At 50.8% G+C, this 20,789-nt stretch overlaps 1 protein-coding gene across 4 annotated transcripts in view; it reads left to right on the top strand.

Moving 5' to 3' along the window:
* The window catches only part of SFXN5 (sideroflexin 5), a 120,504-nt gene that overhangs the window by 71,872 nt on the left and 27,843 nt on the right, over positions 1-20,789 (top strand). For 3 of the 4 annotated variants that reach the window (XM_060246106.1, XM_060246104.1, XM_060246103.1), the window contains 3 exons: positions 6,480-6,536; positions 7,721-7,786; positions 16,821-16,915. In XM_060246106.1, the coding sequence (XP_060102089.1) occupies positions 6,480-6,536; positions 7,721-7,786; positions 16,821-16,915 (218 nt within the window). The remainder of the gene's footprint in view (positions 1-6,479; positions 6,537-7,720; positions 7,787-16,820; positions 16,916-20,789) is intronic. The other variant, XM_060246102.1, reaches the window with a different exon arrangement.

The raw sequence follows: 20,789 nt of genomic DNA, 5'->3' as shown, positions 1-20,789 counted from the left end.
CTTGGCCTGTTTTTGTCTCATTTGCACCCCGAAATTTATGTTCCCACAGAAGGGGGCGGAAGGGAATCCACTGCCTCTACCTCCTGTAGGCTTGCCATGTCAAGTAACAACTGCATAGCTCCGGGTGGCCCCGTGCAGTTGATTTCCTGTCAACTTGCCAGCAGCTGGTGCCTTCCCCCTTCCTCCAGTATAAGACTGCGCATGGGTGGCACTTCCTCCTCCTCTATCTCCCTGTCCTTCTTTAGCCTGCCAGAGAAAAGGGGGTGGGCAGGTGCCCCAGCATGCAGAAGTGGCCATCTTGATTCTCCATGCTCGGAGGTCTTGTGATGCTTGCCTGACCAGTCTCACTGCTGCTGGGTGGAGCTAAAGCAGAGGTGGGCACACCACAGCCTGGAGGCCCCCTGCATCCTGCAGGGGCTTCTCATCAGTGGCCACCCAGCTGCCCTGGGGGTCAAAGAGACTACAGAATCATAGAATTATAGAGTTGGAAGGGACCTCCAGGGTCATCTAGTCCAACCCCCTGCACAATGCAGGAAACTCACAAACCCCTCCCCCTAAATTCACAAGATCTGCATTGCTCTCAGATGGCCATCTCTCTCTCTCGGCTTGGCTTCGCGAACGAAGATTTAAGAAGGGTGCAATAGCCTCTGCTTAAAAACCTCCAAGGAAGGAGAGCCCACCACCTCCCAAGGAGGAAGCCTGTTCCACTGAGGAACCGCTCTAACAGTCAGGAAGTTCTTCCTAATGTTGAGCCAGAAACTCTTCTGATTTAATTTTAACCCATTGGTTCTGGTCCTACCTTCTGGGGCCACAGAAAACAATTCCACACCCTCCTCTATAGGACAGCCCTTCAAGGATTTGAAGATGGTGATCATATCACCTCTCAGCTGCCTCCTCTCCAGGCAAAACATCCCCAGCTCCTTCAACCTTTCCTCATAGGACTTGGTCTCCAAACCCCTCACCATCTTCGTCGCCCTCCTCTGGACCCGTTCTAGCTTGTCTATATCCTTCTTAAAATGTGGTGCCCAAAACTGAACACAAGACTCCAAGTGAGGTCTTACCAGAGCAGACTAAAGTGATACCATCACATCACGTGATCTGGACACTATACTTCTGCTGATACAGCCCAAAATTACATTTGCCTTTTTAGCCACCGCATCACACTGTTGACTCATGTTCAGCGTATGATCCACTAAGACCCCAAGATCCTTTTCACACACACTACTGCTAAGACAAGTCTCCCCCATCCTATAACCCTGCATTGGATTTTCCCTACCTAAATGCAGAACTTTACATTTCTCCCTGTTAAAATCCATTTTATTGACTTTAGCCCAGTTTTCCGGTCGAGGCTTTTGGCTGATGTTGCCTTCTGGCTTCTGGTATCCAGGGGTTCCCTGCCTGCAGACATGGAGGTTCACATTGGTCACTGTGAAGCCCTCCCTGTTCTTTCAGCCTGGTCCCCCTGCATGTTTGGAGGACCCCTGCAGCCAAGTCTCTGGTTGGTGCTGATGCTCCTTTCTCTCTCCTCAAAACACCCCAGATAACCCCCACTGCCACCTGCAACTCAGAGAGGCTCTCCTGCCAACTGGAGCCGTCTGTCTGGCATTCTGCAGCTTAGAGAGCCCACCCAGTCGCCCCGCTTTCTGCTGCGTTCCTACAACCAAGAGTGGGAGACGGCAGTCTGGGGCAGCTGGGCAGTTTGGAACGGTCATGCTCGGGGGATGGGAGGCTTCTTTGGTGCCCCCCCCCACCGGCCATGCTGCAGAGAACAAGACTGAATAGGGAGGGATGGTGCTCTTCCAGAGAGCAGGCTTAGGTCATTCAAAACCTACGAGTGGCTGAAGCAGCTGCTCACCACACTGCAGCACTGGCTCATGGGTTCCTGCTTCCAAGCAACTGCCCAGCATCACTGCTGCCCCTCTGGCTGCTTTGGAAGGCTCCGGCAGCTTCCAGCTCCGACCCTGGGAAGCAGATGTTCCCTCCCCAACTTCAAGCCCTTGGCCACCAGCAACTCCAAGAGAGCTCTTGCCAAGACCTCGGAGTTGTCTTGAACCCCTCGGCCACCAGTACCTTTGCGCACTCCCCCCCCCCCCACCCCCGGTGTGCTGCCTGGGGGAAAGCTCTGTTGCAGTATCCATTTCTGGCACTAGAGTTGGGCCAGCCACAGCTCAGGAGATCTTCTCCCTTTTAGTGGTTAAGTGCGCAGACTCTTAACTGGGAGAACCGGGTTGGATTCCCCACTCCTCCACTTGCACCTGCTGGAATGGCTTTGGGTCAGCCAGTGCTCTCTTATCTGGGAGAACAGGGTTAGATTCTCCACTCCTCCAGTTGCAGCTGCTGGAATGGCCTTGGGTCAGCCAGAGCTCTCTTATCTGGGAGAACCGGGTTGGATTCTCCACTCCTCCAGTTGCACCTGCTGGAATGGCCTTGGGTCAGCCAGAGCTCTCTTATCTGGGAGAACAGGGTTAGATTCTCCACTCCTCCAGTTGCAGCTGCTGGAATGGCCTTGGGTCAGCCAGAGCTCTCTTATCTGGGAGAACCAGGTTGGATTCCCCACTCCTTGACTTGCAGCTGCTAGCATGGCCTAGGGTCAGCCAGACCTCTCTTATCTGGGAGAACCGGGTTGGATTCCCCACTCCTCCACTTGCACCTGCTGAGATGGCCTTGGGTCAGCCAGAGCTCTCTTATCTGGGAGAACTGGGTTTGATTCCCCGCTCCTCCACTTGCAGCTGCTGGAATGGCCTTGGGTCAGCCATAGCTATTGCAGGAGTTGTCCTTGAAAGGGCAGCTGCTGTGAGAGCTCTCTCAGCCCCACCCACCTCACAGGGTGTCTGTTGTGGGGGAATAAGATAAAAGAGATTGTGAGCCACTCTGAGTCTCTGATTCAAAGAGAAGGGCGGGGTATAAATCTGCAGTCTTCTTCTTCAGTGTTAAGATCTGGAAGGAAAGGCCTTCGGTCCTTCTGAGAGCTTCCTTCCAACAATGTCATCCTCTGGAAGGCTTCCTCTCTCTGCAGAAGCCTCAGGTGGTGGATTCTCTCCCAGCTTCCCTCTTGCTGCTTGCCTTCAGGTGTGTCAGGGGAAGCCTGTGTCATGCCTTGTTTCTGAGACGCAGAGGTCTCACCAGGTGTCTGTGATGAGGCAGCCACATGCACGAGATCTAGTCTCTGGCACAGAATCCCAAATCCACAGCTGGGCTGGGCTTGGACAGATGTCTTTCCAGAGCTCTTTGTGAAGATGCAGAAGCAGAATGAATCGCCAAAATTAAGGGCCTTTCTTCCATTGTCTGGTTTCTAGAGATCAGAGGCTGCATTGACGTTTTTCAAGATTTCTGTATCAGACAGCTTTCAAAGCAGCTCACGACAGTGCAAATATTATTGAAGCACAAGCCACTGCGCTGCTTTGTGGCAGATGAAAGTCCTGTGTTCAGGGCCACACCACTCCTGGAACCGATAATTAAGTGTTGCAGAGGTCTTGGGGTTTGCTGCCCAGTGTCAGAGAAGATGCAAGCCCAAGGAGGAGGGCCAAGGCCTTTCCTCGGCTTTGGTTTTTCATTCTGCTGTCTCCCCCCCACATTGTGCCTGCCAGGCCCTTGCCAAATCCCCTCTCTCTCCCCTCCCTGACTCCTCTCTGTTTCTTTCCCTCTCCTCTCCGCCTTCCTTCCCAGGTTGTGCCCGGCAGCTGGAGAGAAGCAGAGCAGCCCCAGCCCAGTGCAGGGCCAGGTTTTAGGGGGCAGGTGGCAGACCAGGTCATGTCAGGGCCCAGGCAGAGGTAAGCGCCCCTGGAGCAGGCTCAGTGGGACCCGGGAGCCCTTCTCGCTGGGCCTCTCATGGGGATCCTCTCCCCTCCTAGAGGGGGAGAATGTAGGCCCACCTTGGTTCTCTTCCTCCCCTCAATCTCTGCCTTTCCCTCGAGATCACTAAGGAACTGAAGCAGGGCCAGAGGAGGGCAAGACCCTTGGCTGCTCTGCTTCTGCAGCAAAACCCAGCTGATTGGGGGCTCGGTGGAGTGGAAGCTGTTCAGCCTGGGAAAGCAAAGCCAGCGGAACTAGAAGGCACTGCCGATAGCCACCTTTCCACGGGCCTTCTGCTCATCTCTGTGCCAGTGCAGCTCCATGGAGGCGGAGTCTGTTCTGAGCATTCAAGGTGGTGCCCTTTGGAACAGGCCTCACGTTGGCCAGTCTGGCTTCTGCGACTCCAGCAGCCCCAGGTCTGCAGCTGCTGCAGAGGTCGTTTGCTGAAAACATTTATCAGCCACCTTTCTTCCTTATGGAGCTCAAGGCGGCTTACAGCACAGATAAAACACATTAAAAAGGTTGAAAATCCCCAAAGCCCGGGGTGCTGCTCCCCAGCTTCCTGATCTGGTTGCTCAGCTTTGTGGAAACACGAGGAGGGGACCTTGGAAACAAGATTTTTGGAGGGGAGAAAAAGAAACATTCTAAATAAATCAATCCAATAAAAAGCCAGCAGCAGCAGCGGGTGTGTAGTGAGTGTGAGAGCTGATAGGGCCTGGGGGGTGATTCTGGGAGGCTGTCGTTTGGACCCTTCTGGTGTCAGTTCAGTCCGTGCATGTGTTGAAAGGCGGATTGTGCCATGTGGTTAATCTGCTGTGTCTGGCAGGGGACCTGGAGAAGATGATTCTCCACGGTGATTAACACATGGGATTCACTGCCACAGGAGGTGGCGGCGGCTGCAAGCATAGCCAGCTTCAAGAGGGGATTGGATAAACATCTGGAGCAGAGGTCCATCAGTGGCTATTAGCCACAGCGTATTGTTGGAACTCTCTGTCTGGGGGCAGTGATACTCTGTATTCTTGGTGCTTGTGGGGGCAACAGTGGGAGGGCTTATAGTGTCCTGGCCCCACTGGTGGACCTCCTGAGGGCACTTGGTGTTTTTGGCCACTGTGTGACGCAGAGTGTTGGACTGGATGGGCCATTGGCCTGATCCAACAGGGCTTCTCTTATGTGTGACACAGAGTGTTGGACTGGAGGGGCCATTGGCCTGATCCAACATGGCTTCTCTTATGTTCTTATGTGACACAGAGTGTTGGACTGGAGGGGCCAGTGGCCTGATCCAACAGGGCTTCTCTTATGTTCTTATGCGACACAGAGTGTTGGACTGGATGGGCCAGTGGCCTGATCTGACATGGCTTCTCTTATGTTCTTATGTGACACAGAGTGTTGGACTGGAGGGGCCAGTGGCCTGATCCAACAGGGCTTCTCTTATGTTCTTATGCGACACAGAGTGTTGGACTGGATGGGCCAGTGGCCTGATCCGACAGGGCTTCTCTTATGTTCTTATGTGACACAGAGTGTTGGACTGGAGGAGCCATTGGCCTGATCCAACAGGGCTTCTCTTATGTTCTTATGTGACACAGAGTGTTGGACTGGATGGGCCAGTGGCCTGATCCAACAGGGCTTCTCTTATGTTCTTCTGTGACACAGAGTGTTGGACTGGAGGGGCCATTGGCCTGATCCAACAGGGCTTCTCTTATGTTCTTAAGTGACACAGAGTGTTGGACTGGATGGGCCATTGGCCTGATCCAACAGGGCTTCTCTTATGTTCTTATGTGACACAGAGTGCTGGACTGGAGGGGCCAGTGGCCTGATCCAACAGGGCTTCTCTTATGTTCTTATGTGACACAGAGTGTTGGACTGGATGGGCCAGTGGCCTGATCCAACAGGGCTTCTCTTATGTTCTTATGCGACACAGAGTGTTGGACTGGATGGGCCAGTGGCCTGATCCAACAGGGCTTCTCTTATGTTCTTATGTGACACAGATGTTGAACTGGATGGGCCATTGGCCTGATCCAACATGGCTTCTCTGATGTCCTTATGACTGAGGCAGTGATGCTCCATATTCTTGGTGCTTGCGGGAGGGGCACAGTGGGAGGGCTTCTGGTGTCCTGGCCTCACTGATGGACCTTCTGATGGCACTTTGTGTTTTTGGCCACTGTGTGCAAATGGCCCTCTCAGGCGTTGGGGCCTGGTGGGTTCTTTAGCTGTGCCCCACCCCTCTGCCCGAGCTCCCTTCTGCGCTTGGCCAGTCCGTGCCAAGCCCCAGAAGCTACTCCACCCTTCCCGCTGGGCCTCTCATGGGGACCCTCTCCTCTCCTTGAGAGGGAGAGTGTAAGCCCACCTTGCAGCCAGCTTCTGATTCCCATGGGCTGGGCAGGGAACACTGGTGCTGGGACAAGAGCTGGAGAGCATGCAAAAGCCAGGAGTTGCTTCCGAGCAAGACGCACTTCGCTGTTCTCTGTGCCCTTCTGCCCCCCCCCCCCCCAATCACTGAAGGTGTTGTCTGGGTTGGGGGCACAAAACTTCCCTGTGGGAGATGGAACTGGAGTGCATCTTCCCGGAGTGCCCTCAACAACTCTTCCTTTGCTGCCCTCGTGCAGCTGGTGACCTGCTTTCTCCTCTCCCTCTCGCTCAGCCTCCTGATGCTCTCTCCACCCCCACCCCTTCTCTTGTCTTCTCTTCAGTGGTTGAATCAGAGCCACAACGCCTGTGTCAACTATGCAAACCGAAACGCGACCAAGGTGAGTGGACTCCACGTCTGAACCAGCTCTCTGCAGCCAGCCTGGGGCCCTGTCTCCTCCTCCTCCTCCTCCTCTGGGTTATGACGGCCTCTGGTGGGGCTGTCTGGCAGCTGCCTTGGCATGACAGGTGGAGTGAAAAGGTCCCGGGATGCTTGGGGAGGATGTCTGGGCCACTCATGCTGTTGCTGGCCCCACCCTCCTCCTTCCCCTCCCCTCTGGTGCAGCTCCATTTTGCTCTGCAAGTGTGGAGGCCTTAAGTTTCATCTGTTATTTGTCACCTGATCCCCGTGGCGCAGAGTGGTAAAGCTGCAGTACTGCAGTCTGAGCTCTCTGCTCACGACCTGAGTTTGATCCCGGCGGAAGCTGGGTTCAGGTAGCCAACTCGAGGTTGACTCAGCCTTCCATCCTTCCGAGGTTGGTCAAATGAGTCCCCAGCTTGCTGGGGGGGAAGTGCAGATGTCTGGGGAAGGCAATGGCAAACCACCCCGTAAAAACTCTGCCGTGAAGATGTGATGCGACGTCATCCCAGAGCCAGAAACGACTGGTGCTTGCACAGGGGACTACCTTGACCTTTTTACCAATTTTTAGTATTCATTGTATTTTAGCTGACTGCATGTTTTGGAATATGATGTGCACCACCCTGAGCCCTTTGCTGGAGGGTGGTCTGTTAGTAATAATTGATAATAAATAAATGATGTCTCCGTTTGTGTCCCTGTGGAGCCCTCGCTCTGCCTGCAGCGGGTCCTGGGCCCAGTGCTTTGCCTCTCCAGTTCCAGGCCCTTGCTTAGAAGAGCTGGGAGAGATCCCTGCCTGTCTAAGGCTCAGAGAGCTGCTCCTAGTCGATGTTGACTCCTCCAGGCTCAGTAGATCAGGAGTCCCTCTCTGTAGGAGGCAGTGCTGTCTGCGAAGGGCGTGCTAGACTTTGCCAAGGGGCGTGTGTTTCTGGTGTCAGCTCAGGGTGGGGTTGTGGGATTCCTGAGAGCATTGGGGGACGGGAGGGAGGTTGAAGATTTCGCTGCCTGGAAGCTGATCCAAAGTGTATGGGGGGATTTGATCCTAATAATTTTGATTTGAATCTGAATTTACCTTTTCCGGTGGTCTGAGGATTGGGTGGTCCACCACGTATGGGACATGGCTCCCCCTCATTGACATTTTTGGATTGACTTTCCCTTTTCTTTCTGCAGCCTTCCCCGACATCCAAGTTCATCCAGGGCTACTTGGGAGCCGTTGTCAGTGCCGTCTCCATCGCAGTGGGTAACACCTTGTATTCTCCTCTTTCAGCTCTCTGTGTCTGTGCTCCAAATGCTCCTTCTCCTCGGCCAGCTGCCGTGCTCTTGCCCTCTGGGCCCTGCGGAGCAAACCAGCTCCTTGGGTGCTCGCTCTTGCCGAGGGGGCGACCTTTGCTGGGTCAGAAATGTCCTTTGCCATCAAGGCGTAATTTCTCTGAACCGCTGGCCCCAACGTGTGCGCATCTTGTGCTGGAGAGAGGACAGTGATTGAGTTTCTCAGGCAGGTATTTATTCCATGTCTGTGGATACCAGAAATAGAAAAGAAATCACCTCTTTCTTTGTTTGCCAGATTCAGAGGCGTTGGCCTCATTATGTGCTCTTCTGTCAATTAGCAGAGTGCCTCTCTTCCCAGGGTGAGCCCATTAGGACGAGATGACCTGAAAACAGGGGCCCTTCCCCACCCGACAGTGGTCTGCTGAGATCTCGCATTAATTAAAACCAGCCTCCCCCTCTGGGCTGGCGGCAGCCTGGTGTTGGAGGAGGGCAGAGCAGCAGACCTGGGTGGATCGTTAGCTGAGGTGGTGCCCAAAACATAGCGCTGTTGCAAGGGCCTTGAAGTGTCCCGTGTGGCTTGCTGGGACTCAGCCTATTTCCCTGGGCACACAAGACTGCATGGTCTGCTTCTGAAAGAGAAGGGACGTGATGGAGGTTTGTGAAATTATGCCCGGAGTGGAGAGAGCTGGCAAAGAGAGCTTCTTATCACTCTAGAACAAAGTAGGAGCCCAGGAGCACCTTTAAGACTGGCAAAGTTTTATTCAGAATGTGAGCTTTCATGTGCAGGCACACCTCTCCAGACGAGGAATGGAGTACCATGAGCAGAGCTACACAGAGCTGGTGGGCAGTGGTTTAGAATGCAAAGTGGTATGAAGTTAAAATCCAATGGCAGAATAGCAAAATTAACAAATTGATCTGGATAGCATTAGCGTGGGAAACCAATTAAACAGTAACATGTCAGACTGTGAGAATGCCTGTTAATTATTGTATTGCTAGTAAGCCTGGGCCACAATGAGGGCATTTCTTTCTCAGACATTTTTGCCATCCAACTAATTTATCTTCTAACATGTAACATACATATAAACATCATTCTAGTTTGCCATTAGAAAACAATACATTAAAATATAGTGGAAGATGGGTTTAGTATATGTAATGAGATAAGCAGCCAATATCTGTTATTTGAGTATGTCAGTTATTCTGATACACTATTCTGAAAGAGAAATACATTGGAATACTTGGTGAAAGTGGGTTTAGTATATGTAATGAGATAAGAAACCAATATCCCTGTTCAGTCCTGGGGAGGCATTTGTTCCAAGTTTCGTAATAATTTGTAATTCAGCAGTTTCCCTCTCCATTCTGTTCTTGAGGGCTTCCAATGAAGCTGAGGGGCAGTCGATTCACAATGGACAAAAGGAAATACTTCTTTACACAGAGAGTGATTTCAATACGGAATTTGCTGCCCGGGGATGTTGCGATGGCCACAAGCGTAGACAGCTCTAAAGGGGGATTAGAGAGATCGATGGAGGCGGGAGAGGTGTCTCCGTGGTGACTCAAGTGAACCATCAGGATCAGAGGCACTTAACCTCTGGATGCCCCCAGTGCCAGGAGGCAACGTCAGGAGACAGCCTTGGATTCTGCCCTTCAAAGGAACTGGTTGGCCCCTGCGTGAGACAAGATGCTGGAGTGGAGGGACCCTCACTGGTCTGAGCCAGAGGGGATCTTCTCATGTTCTTATGGCCACTCCTGCCCTGGCTCATTTGGGAAGGAGGGACAGTGGCTCAGTGGTAGAGCATCTGCTTGGTAAGCAGAAGGTCCCAGGTTCAATCCCCGGCATCTCCAACTAAAAAGGGTCCAGGCAAATAGGCGTGAAAAACCTCAGCTGGAGACCCTGGAGAGCCATGAATGGGGCTGTGGCTCATGGTAGAGCATTTGCTTGGCAAGCAGAAGGTCCCAGGTTCAATCCCCGGCATCTCCAACTAAAAAGGGTCCAGGCAGGTAGGTGTGAAAAACCACAGCTGTAGAGCCGCTGCCAGTCTGAGTAGACAAGACTGACTTTGATGGACCCAAGAAGGTCTGATTCAGCTTCATAGGTTCATATATTCATATGAGGGGCTCTTCTCGTGTTCTTATGGCCAGCCTGCCCTGGCTCATTTGGGAAGGATTCCCACAGCCACTTTTCCCTTGGCGTGTCCTTTCCTGGGTCTTCACTGCCGTATCTCTAATAGCCAAGAAGGGTCTCTGTGTAGAACAGAAATCCTCAAGGCAGGGAAGAGGGGGTGGAAGGCACGCGGGGCCAAGTCTGGCATTTCTGCGAAACCAGGAAAAGCCACTTTGGCCTTCAGAGAGGCCTGCTCTAGTGATGCAGAATTGCATGTGATGGTGGAAGGAGGGGAGTGGGGTGAAAAGATGGACTGTGGGGCAATGAGGGGGCCAAGGAAAGTGGATGCGGTGAGTGGGCAGCCAGTTCTTGGGGCAAGCTCTCTCAAAAGGAGAACTTCCTTTGCAGCTCTGCCCCTTCAAAGCCAGCTTGCGCTGAACTAATCTGCGCAACAGCTCCGTCTCTTCTGACTTGGAGGGGGGAACCATCTCTGCAGAAGAAAGAAAGGCTTGCTGGGCTGGGCAGAAGCGGGCATCTGCCTGTGGTGGATTAGGCTGTGGTTGTCCTGCCCTGGGAGAGCATCAGCCCCGTCTCCCTGGATGAGCACTTGCATCCTCCCCTGAGGGTACAGCTCAGAGGCTAGGGGGGCACACAGGGGTGACCCAGGATGGATTCTTGCCAGTCAAGAGAAGGGGGAGGGGACCAACTGAACTGTCCAACATCTCCCTTGAAAGGGATGGCTAAGAAACTGAAGTTCTTGGGAGAGTGTTTATGACTGTAGTCCGTGCAGCTCGGTTTGCCCTTTTTAAAATTCCACCTGTGGTGCCAGAAATGCGGCAGGAGGAATTTGTTGGTGGTGAGTCTCTGCCGCTCTGAGGTGCATCATTGTTCCCAGACTGCTGTTCTGGCTGCAACTGATGGGCCCCTGGCGGCAGCAGCCTCGGTCCGCTCTCCCTTCCCTCAGAGCACTTCTTCAAGGCCCCCGAACGCCACAGCCGTGACCCGGTCACAGGCACTGGTTGTTGTCCCTTCTTAAAACACCTTCCTTGCCACCTTTAATTGACTGCCTGCTATTTTTCGGGTCTCCTTTCCCGCTGCTTTCCACTTGCCTCTCCCCCCCCCCCCCACCAGACACACACACACATACAGAGTGACACCATCCCGCCCCTCCTGTGCAGGTGAAGGGGCCCCTGTGGCCTTGCCTAATGCCCGCTCCGTCTCCGTGATAATTGTTTGCGAGCAGAGTGCAGCGGCCGTGTTGACAGCCTGTAAATTTGCTGCCATTGTCCAGAATCAGTTAGTGAGAAGAGCCAGGTGGCCGGCTGCTGCTCTTCGCTCTCTTGGCCCCTCCATCCTGCAGAGGGACACTTGGGTCTGCACGGCACAGGCCAGGTGGGCACAGCCTTCTCCCCTTCTGGTGTGGTGCCAGGAAGAGGAGGGGGACATTGCCTTCTGGGTTGGGCTGCTGCCTTCAGGGGGTGACCCTCAGAACAGTTCAGGGCATCTGTGCCTTGTCCTCTGAAATGGGCCAGGAAGTCCTTGGGTGTGTCCCCATCCAGTCCAACACTCTGTATCACATAAGAACATAAGAGAAGCCCTGTTGGATCAGGCCAGTGGCCCATCCAGTCCAACACTCTGTGTCACATAAGAACATAAGAGAAGCCCTGTTGGATCAGGACAATGGCCCATCCAGTCCAACGCTCTGTGTCTCATAATAACATAAGAGAAGCCCTGTTGGATCAGGCTAATGGCCCCTCCAGTCCAACACTCTGTGTCATATAAGAACATAAGAGAAGCCCTGTTGGATCAGGGCAATGGGCCATCCAGTCCAACACTCTGTGTCACATAAGAACATAAGAGAAGCCCTGTTGGATCAGGCCAGTGGCCCATCCAATCCAACACTCTGTGTCACATAAGAACAGAAGAGAAGCCCTGTTGGATCAGGCCAGTGGCGCATCCAGTCCAACACTCTGTGTCACATAAGAACAGAAGAGAAGCCCTGTTGGATCAGGCCAATGGCCCATACAGTCCAACACTCTGTGTCACATAAGAACATAAGAGAAGCCATGTTGGATCAGGCCAGTGGCGCATCCAGTCCAACACTCTGTGTCACATAAGAACATAAGAGAAGCCCTGTTGGATCAGGCCAGTGGCCCATCCAATCCAACACTCTGTGTCACATAAGAACAGAAGAGAAGCCCTGTTGGATCAGGCCAGTGGCGCATCCAGTCCAACACTCTGTGTCACATAAGAACATAAGAGAAGCCCTGTTGGATCAGGCCAATGGCCCATACAGTCCAACACTCTGTGTCACATAAGAACATAAGAGAAGCCATGTTGGATCAGGCCAATGGCCCATCCCATCCAACACTCTGTGTCACATAGGAACATGAGAGAAGCCATGTTGGATCAGGCCAATGGCCCATCCCGTCCAACACTCTGTGTCACATAAGAACATGAGAGAAGCCATGTTGGATCAGGCCAATGGCCCATCCAGTCCAACACTCTGTGTCACATAAGAGAAGCCCTGTTGGATCAGGCCAGTGGCCCATCCAGTCCAACACTCTGTGTCACACAAGAACATAAGAAAAGCCCTGTTGGATCAGGCCACTGGCCCATCCAGTCCAACACTCTGTGTCACATAAGAACATAAGAGAAGCCCTGTTGGATCAGGCCAATGGCGCATCCAGTCCAACACTCTGTGTCACATAAGAACATAAGAGAAGCCCTGTTGGATCAGGCCAATGGCGCATCCAGTCCAACACTCTGTGTCACATAAAAACATAAGAGAAGCCCTCTTGGATCAGGCCAATGGCCCATCCAGTCCATCACTCTGTGTCACACAAGAACATAAGAGAAGCCCTGTTGGATCAGGCAAATGGCCCATCCCGTCCAACACTCTGTGTCACATAAGAACATAAGAGAAGCCCTGTTGGATCAGGCCAATGGCCCATCCCGTCCAACACTCTGTGTCACATAAGAACATGAGAGAAGCCCTGTTGGATCAGGGTCCGGATGGCATACATCCGAGAGTTCTGAAAGAACTCAAAGTTGAACTTGTGGATCACCCCCATCTTTAAAAAAGGTTCCAGAGGAGACCCGGGAGATTACAGGCCTGTCAGTCTGACTTCAATACCGGGAAAGTTGGTAGAAAGCATTATCAAGGACAGAATGAGTAGGCACATTGATGAACACGGGTTATTGAGGAAGACTCAGCATGGGTTCTGCAAGGGAAGATCTTGCCTCACTAACCTGTTACATTTCTTTGAGGGGGTGAACAAACATGTGGACAAAGGAGACCCAATAGATGTTGTTTACCTTGACTTCCAGAAAGCTTTTGATAAAGTTCCTCATCAAAGGCTCCTTAGAAAGCTTGAGTGTCATGGAGTAAAAGGACAGGTCCTCTTGTGGATCAAAAACTGGCTGAGTAATAGGAAGCAGAGAGTGAGTATAAATGGGCAGTCTTCGCAGTGGAGGACGGTAAGCAGTGGGGTGCCACAGGGCTCGGTACTGGGTCCCATGCTCTTTAACTTGTTCATAAATGATTTAGAGTTGGGAGTGAGCAGTGAAGTGGCCAAATTTGCGGATGACACTAAATTGTTCAGGGTGGTGAGAACCAGAGAGGATTGTGAGGAACTCCAAAGGGATCCGTTGAGGCTGGGTGAGTGGGCATCAACGTGGCAGATGCGGTTCAATGTGGCCAAGTGCAAAGTAATGCACATTGGGGCGAAGAATCCCAACTACAAATACAAGTTGATGGGGTGTGAACTGGCAGAGACTGACCATGAGAGAGATCTTGGGGTCGTGGTAGATAATTCACTGAAAATGTCAAGACAGTGTGCGTTTGCAATAAAAAGGCCAACGCCAGGCTGGGAAGTAGAGGGTTGGACTTGATGGAGAGGGTTGGACTTGATGGGCCGTTGGCCTGATCCAACATGGCTTCTCTTATGTTCTAAGTATTAGGAAGGGAATTGAAAACAAATCAACCAGTATCATAATGCCCCTGTATAAATTGATGGTGCGGTCTCATTTGGAGTACTGTGTGCAGTTCTGGTTGCCGCACCTCAAAAAGGATATTATATCATTGGAGAAAGTTCAGAAAAGGGCAACTAGAATGATTAAAAGGCTGGAACACCTTCCCTGTGAAGAAAGGTTGAAACGCTTAGGGCTCATTAGCTTGGAGAAATGTCGACTGAGGGGTGACATGATAGATGTTTACAAGATAATGCATGGGATGGAGAAAGTAGAGAAAGAAGTACTTTTCTCCCTTTCTCACAATACAAGAACTCGTGGGCATTCGATGAAATTGCTGAGCAGACAGGTTAAAATGGATTAAAGGAAGTACTTCTTCACCCAAAGGGTGATTAACATGTGGAATTCACTGCCACAGGAGGTGGTGGTGGCCGCAAGCATGGCCACATTCAAGAGGGGTTTAGATAAAAATATGGAGCAGAGGTCCATCAGTGGCTATTAGCCACAGTGTGTGTGTGTGTGTGTGTGTATTTGGCCGCTGTGTGACACAGAATGTTGGACTGGATGGGCCATTGGCCTGATCTAACATGGCTTCTCTTATGTTCTTATGTTAAGAACATAAGAGAAGCCCTGTTGGATCAGGCCAGTGGCCCATCCAGTCCAACACTCTGTCACATAAGAACATAAGAGAAGCCCTGTTGGATCAGGCCAATGGCCCATCCAGTCCAACAATCTGTGTCACACAGTGGACAAAAAACCCAGGCCCCATCAGGAGGTCCATCAGTGGGTCCAGGACACTAGAAGCCCTCCCACTGTGTCCCCCTCAAGCACCAAGAATACAGAGCATCACTGCCCCAGACAGAGAGTTCCATCTGTACCCTGTGGCTAATAGCCACTGATGGAGCTCTACTCCATATGTTTATCTAAACCCCTCTTAAAGCTGCCTATGCTTGTAGCTGCCACCACCTCCTGCAGCAGTGAATTCCATATGTTAATCACTCTTTGAGGGAAGGAGGACTTCCTTTTATCCTTTCAACATGACTGCTCAGCAATTTAATTGAGTGCCCACGAGTTGTTGTATTGTGAGAAAGGGAGAAAAGCGCTTCTTTTTCTACTTTCTCTATCCCATGCATTATCTTGTAAACCTCTCTCATGTCACCCCGCAGTCAACATTGCTCCAAGCTAAAGAGCCCCAAGCGTTTTAACCCTTCTTCATAGGGAAAGTGTTTCAACCCTTCAGTCATTCCAGTTGCCCCTTTCTGCACTTTTTCCAATGCAATATCTTTTTTGAGGCACCGTGACCAGAATTGTACACAGAATTGTTCCCTATCTTATGGGCTATGCTCTGAGATGAGCCTTCCCCACCCCCTTTTGCAGCTCTCTCATGTTGTATCCCTGAGGAGCCATTCATGTTGTTCATTTATTGAGTTTCACAGCAGAGCTCAGGGCTGGTTACAGCGGTAATTATAGAAGAAGAAGAGATTGGATTTATACCCCATCCGTCACTACCCAAAGGAGTCTCAGAGTGGTTTACAATTTCCTTTCTTTTCCCCTCCCCACAACAGACACCCTTTGCAGTAGGTGAGGCTGAGAGAACTCTGAGAGAACAGCTCTCCTGAGAACTTGTGGCTGACCCAAGGTCACACCAGCAGCTGCATGTGGAGGAGGAGTGGGGAATCAAACTTGGTTCTCCCATATTAGAGTCTGTACACTTAACTACTACACCAAACATGATTACACAATTTAAGGAATTAAAAACATAATTACAAAAATAAACCTACAATAGACCAGATGGCAATTAACACAATCAATAAGAATTCTCCAGAAGACTATCTGTGTGAGTCCCAATCAAAATCAGACCTGAGCAAGTTCATGGGGGAAGGAAACCATTTCCAAACTGATCCTAGTTCGTTCCTTGTCTCCTTCCTGAGAATCCAGAAGGGGGTTGAACTCTATCAACTTTGAATTTCATTTGAGCAGCAGAGCTTGCTGGGACAGTAGCTGAAGTCTCACTCCTCTCCTGTTCTGGATTCAAGCCGTGTGTTGTCCATGCAGCCATGCCTTTCATGGGCTGGCCTTTGGGGGGAGGCTGTGGCTCAGTGGTAGAACATCTGCTTGGCATGCAGGAGGTCCCAGGCTCAATCCCTGGCAGCATCTCCAGTCAAAAGAGTCAGGCAGTGGGTGATGGGAAGGAGACCCTGGAGAGACGATCCTGAGCTTCATGGACCAGGACTCTGGCTTAAGAGAAGGGGGCCTGTGGTGCTTGTGTGGTGCTGACACTTATGAACGAGCATACCCAAAAAGCAATGAGAAGAGGCTCCTTTGAAGTAATTCCGGGAAAGTAGCTGTGGTCCAGCAATATCATAGGGAGTTTGGCACTACCTTGATATGTAGGAGCTTCCAAAAGCAGGACCCTGTTTCATCAACCGAGTGGGGGAGGGGGGTGCACACGCAGGCATGAAATAAGACCACAGGGAGAGAGGCCCACGCGAGAGAGGGCCTTTTTGGTGGCAGCCCCATGATTTAGGTAGAACACCCTCTCTCCAGGGAGGTGCACTGGTCCCTCTCACTTTCAGTCTTCAGGAGGCAGCTGAAAATGGTTTTACTTAGGATTGCATTTGTTTACTAGCAGTTTGGAATTATGATTTTAAATTCTGGTCTTTGGTGTGTTTTTATCATCATTGTTTTATTTATGTTGGTTTTATTCTGTTTTTAATAGTTGTTTTATTTCTGTTGTAAGCTCCCTTGAGTTCTACAAGGTCGAAAGACGGCTAATAAATGTTTTAAGTAAATGAGCACACAGCGGAAGTTCTGCTTTACGAAGTCATCCTGTCCCCAGAGGCGAGGGCCGCATGCTGAGCCCAGAGGGGCAGTGCGAGCATCAGTCCTCTCCCCCGGACTCCCCTCTCCCTCTGCTTCTTTTCCCGCCAGGTGGGCCTGAATGTTCTCATCCAGAGAGCCAACCAGTTTACGCCAGCCACGCGGCTCCTGATCCAGAGGTTTGTGCCATTCCCCGCTGTAGGTAGGTAAGAGAGGGGCCGTTCCTCTTGGGCCTGGGGTGGGCAGTGGGCCTCCAGACACTCTGGTGGGGCTGCACTGATTTATCCTCTGCAACCTTTACTGCGTGATTCGATATTCCTTTCAAGTTTCCCAAGCAGGTTATGAAAAGCGCAAAAAAGGGAGGAACAATTCCCTCCCACCTGGAAGCGTAGAAGGCTGATGGTTGGGTTTGCTGGTGGCTGCCTTTTGGATCCCCAGAATCCAAAAAAAATGCTGGGAGTGCATGTGTGCATGCATGCATGTGCTCTATCCAGTGTTCCCTCTAAGTTGAGTTAATATGAGCTAGCTCACATAAGATCTTTTAGCCTCCAACTCAGACATTTTTTATCTTCGCTCAGGAAGGATGACCCCCAGAGCACACTAATTTATGCAGGAGCTCACAACTTTAATGCCATTTGCTCACAAAGTCGAATTTTTGCTCACAAGACTCTGCGGCTTAGAGGGAATCATAGAGTTGGAAGCGACCTCCAGGGTCATCTAGTCCAACCCCCTGCACAATGGAGGAAATTCAAAACACCTACCCCTAAATTCACAGGATTAGCATTATTGTCAGAGGGCCATCTAGCCTCTGTTTAAAAACCCCCAAGGAAGGAGAGAAGCAAGCTGGATAATCTTGAAAGACCTGGGAGGGGCAGCGAGGTGAGAGAAGAGATTCAGAATTTGCAGACTGTTTTCAGAGACACAGACTCCAGTCATTTTGCTTATAAGGTTTAAAGCATTTCTTTAGGTTCAGTGTTATTTACAAAGCTAAAGCAGACATATATGTTATTAACCTGCTTGGAACACTGGTCCTATCCTACCCAAGCCCTGGGGATGATTATTGTAGCTCATGATGCTTGAGAGGAAGAGGGTAAGAAATCCAGAATTGTCAAGAGTGCATGTGTGTGTCTGCAAACGGAAAGCCCTAGAACCTGGGGAGGTGTGTGTGTGGGGGGGGGAGACAAAGCATAAAGTCTTTGTTCTGTGGGCTGATTCCTCCTGTGATCGCAGCAGCACTGGGTATCCTTGGATCTGAAGCAAGAGTCTTCTGGCCTTCCGCTGAGCCACTGTTCAGAGGTCAGCGGCCCCAATAGTATCCTGTTGCAATAGCAGCAGCTCAGGCCCATCTCAGGGTAGGGAGGAAAACTGCTCTTCTTCTCTCTCAGGTTGTTCTGTTCTCATGCCAAGGTGTCAAGAGAAGGAGGTTAAGCTGGTGTCAGGATTGATTGAGGGCCTGTAATTAATTTGTTCAGCTCTTAATTAATTCTCCCCGTCCTTCTTTTATTTGTGTACTGTCATGCTTAATTGTGTGCCAGAACTCTGCCTAATTGCTGCTTTGTTGTTTGGAGGGCTGGAATCTATTGGATCAGAGTCCTGAGCAAACCGTTTAATTAAAGATCGGCTTTGTAGATCGGCTGGAAACCACCATCTGCCGGAATGGGCTCAGCATGGCCACGTCAGGGCGAGATTTCGATGCTCCTCAGCCCAGGCACCATTCTCATGGCTGAGTGGCAGCCATTGCTACAGCTGCCTTCGGCCCTTCAAAGAAAAAGCATCGGCCTTATAGCAGGGAGGGGTCGGCCAGGGCTGAAGGACTGATCCTTCAGGTGGGGGTGGGAATAAGCAGAGACGAGAAGCAGGGAAAGGGACGGGAATCTGTCCTGTGAAACCCACCTGGATTTTTAAGTCTTAGAATCATAGGTCGTTTTCGCACTTACCTTATTCCGGAGCGACGTCCCTCTTCACTGCGCAGCGTCTGCGCGGATTTCGCACTACTTGCTCCGCAGAAGCCGGAAGTCCCGTGGCTTTTGCGTCGCAAATGTAAACTGGTTTTTGGCGGTTTACATTTGCGACGCAAAAGCTGCGGGACTTCCGGCTTCTGCGGAGCAAGTAGTGCGAAATCCGCACAGACGCTGCGCGGTAAAGAGGGACGTCGCTCCGGAATAAGGTAAGTGCGAAAATGACCATAGAGTTGGAAGGAACCTCCAGGGTCATCTAGTCCAACCCCCTGCACAATGCAAGAAACTCACAAACCCCTCCCCCTAAATTCACAGGATTCTAATTGCTGTCAGATGGCCATCTAGCCTCTGTTTCAAAACCTCCAAGGAAGGAGAGCCCACCACCTCCCAAGGAGGAAGCCTGTTCCACTGAGGAACTGCTCTAACAGTCAGGAAGTTCTTCCTAATAGAATCCTAGAGTTGGAAGGGACCTCTAGGGTAATCTAGTCCAACCCCCTGCACAATGCAGGAAACTCACAAATCCCTCCCCCTAAATTCATGAGATCTTCATTGCTGTCAGATGGCCATCTAGCCTCTGTTTAGAAACCTCCCAGGAAGGAGAGCCCACCACCTCCTGAGGAGGAAGCCTGTTCCACTGAGGAGCCGCTCTAATCGTCAGGAAGTTCTTCCTAATGTTGAGCCGGAAACTCTTTTGATTTCATTTCAACTTTTTCATTTCATTGATTCGGCTTGGGCCTTCTGGGAGTGTTCATGTAGCATATTCCCTGTTTGGCTCCATGGAATGTTCTTCACTCGGATCATAAACTTGTGAAATTCACTACTCCAAAATCCAGTGGTGGGCATTTGTTGGGGTAGGTTTAAGAACATAGGAACATAACAGAAGCCATGTTGGATCAGGGCAATGGCCCATCCAGTCCAACACTCTGTGTCACACAGTGGCCAATATATGTGTGCGTGTGTGTATACGCACACACGCACACACACACACATATATATATATAGATATATATATACACACACACACACTGTGGCTAATAGCCACTGATGGACCTCTGCTCCATATTTTTATCCAATCCCATCTTAAAGCTGGCTATGCTTGTAACCGCCGCCACCTCCTGTGGCAGTGAATTCCACATGTTAATCACCCTTTGGGTGAAGAAGTAACTTCCTTTTATCCATTTTAACCTGACTGCTCAGCGATTTCATTGAATGCCCACGAGTTCTTGTATTGTGAGAAAGGGAGAAAAGGACTTCTTTCTCTACTTTCTCCATCCCATGCATAATCTTGTAAACCTCTATCATATCACCCTGCAGTAAGCGTTTCTCCAAGCTAAAGATCCCCAAGCGTTTTAACCTTTCTTCATAGGGAAAGTGTTCCAAACTTTTAATCATTCTAGTTGCCCTTTTCTGCACTTTTTCCAATGCTATAATATCCTTTTTTGAGGTGCGGTGACCAGAATTGCACACAGTATTCCAAATGAGACCGCACCATCAATTTATACAGGATAATTATGATACTGGCTGATTTGTTTTCAATTCCCTTCCTAATACTTCCCAGCCTGGCGTTGGACTTTTTTTATTGCAATCGCACACTGTCTTGACATTTTCAGTGAGTTATCTACCACGACCCCAAGATCTCTCTCTTGGTCAGTCTCTGCCAGTTCACAACCCATCAACTTGTATTTGTAGCTGGGATTCTTGGCCCCAATGTGCATTATTTTGCACTTGGCCACGTTGAACCTCATATGCCACATTGATGCCCACTCACCCAGCCTCAACAGGTCCCTTTGGAGTGCCTCACAATCCTCTCTGGTTCTCACCACCCTGAACAATTTAGTGTCATCTGCAAACTTGGCCACTTCACTGCTTACTCTCAACTCCAAATCATTTATGAACAAGTTAAAGAGCATGGGACCCAGTACCGAGCCCTGCGGCACCCCACTGCTTACCATCCTCCACTGTGAAGACTGCCCATTTATACTCACTCTCTGCTTCCTATTGCTTAGCCAGTTTTTGATCCACAAGAGGACCTGTCCTTTTACTCCATGACAAGGTTTGCTTGCTCCCGTCTTCCAGTGGACATCTAGGGTTTCTGCCCCTTCAGACCTTTTCCAGACAATCA

This window comes from Heteronotia binoei, chromosome 9 (assembly GCF_032191835.1).
Source record: "Heteronotia binoei isolate CCM8104 ecotype False Entrance Well chromosome 9, APGP_CSIRO_Hbin_v1, whole genome shotgun sequence".
Taxonomy (NCBI): domain Eukaryota; kingdom Metazoa; phylum Chordata; class Lepidosauria; order Squamata; family Gekkonidae; genus Heteronotia; species Heteronotia binoei.
The sequence above is the reverse complement of the archived record's forward strand: the minus strand, read 5'-3'. Positions and strand labels throughout refer to the sequence as shown.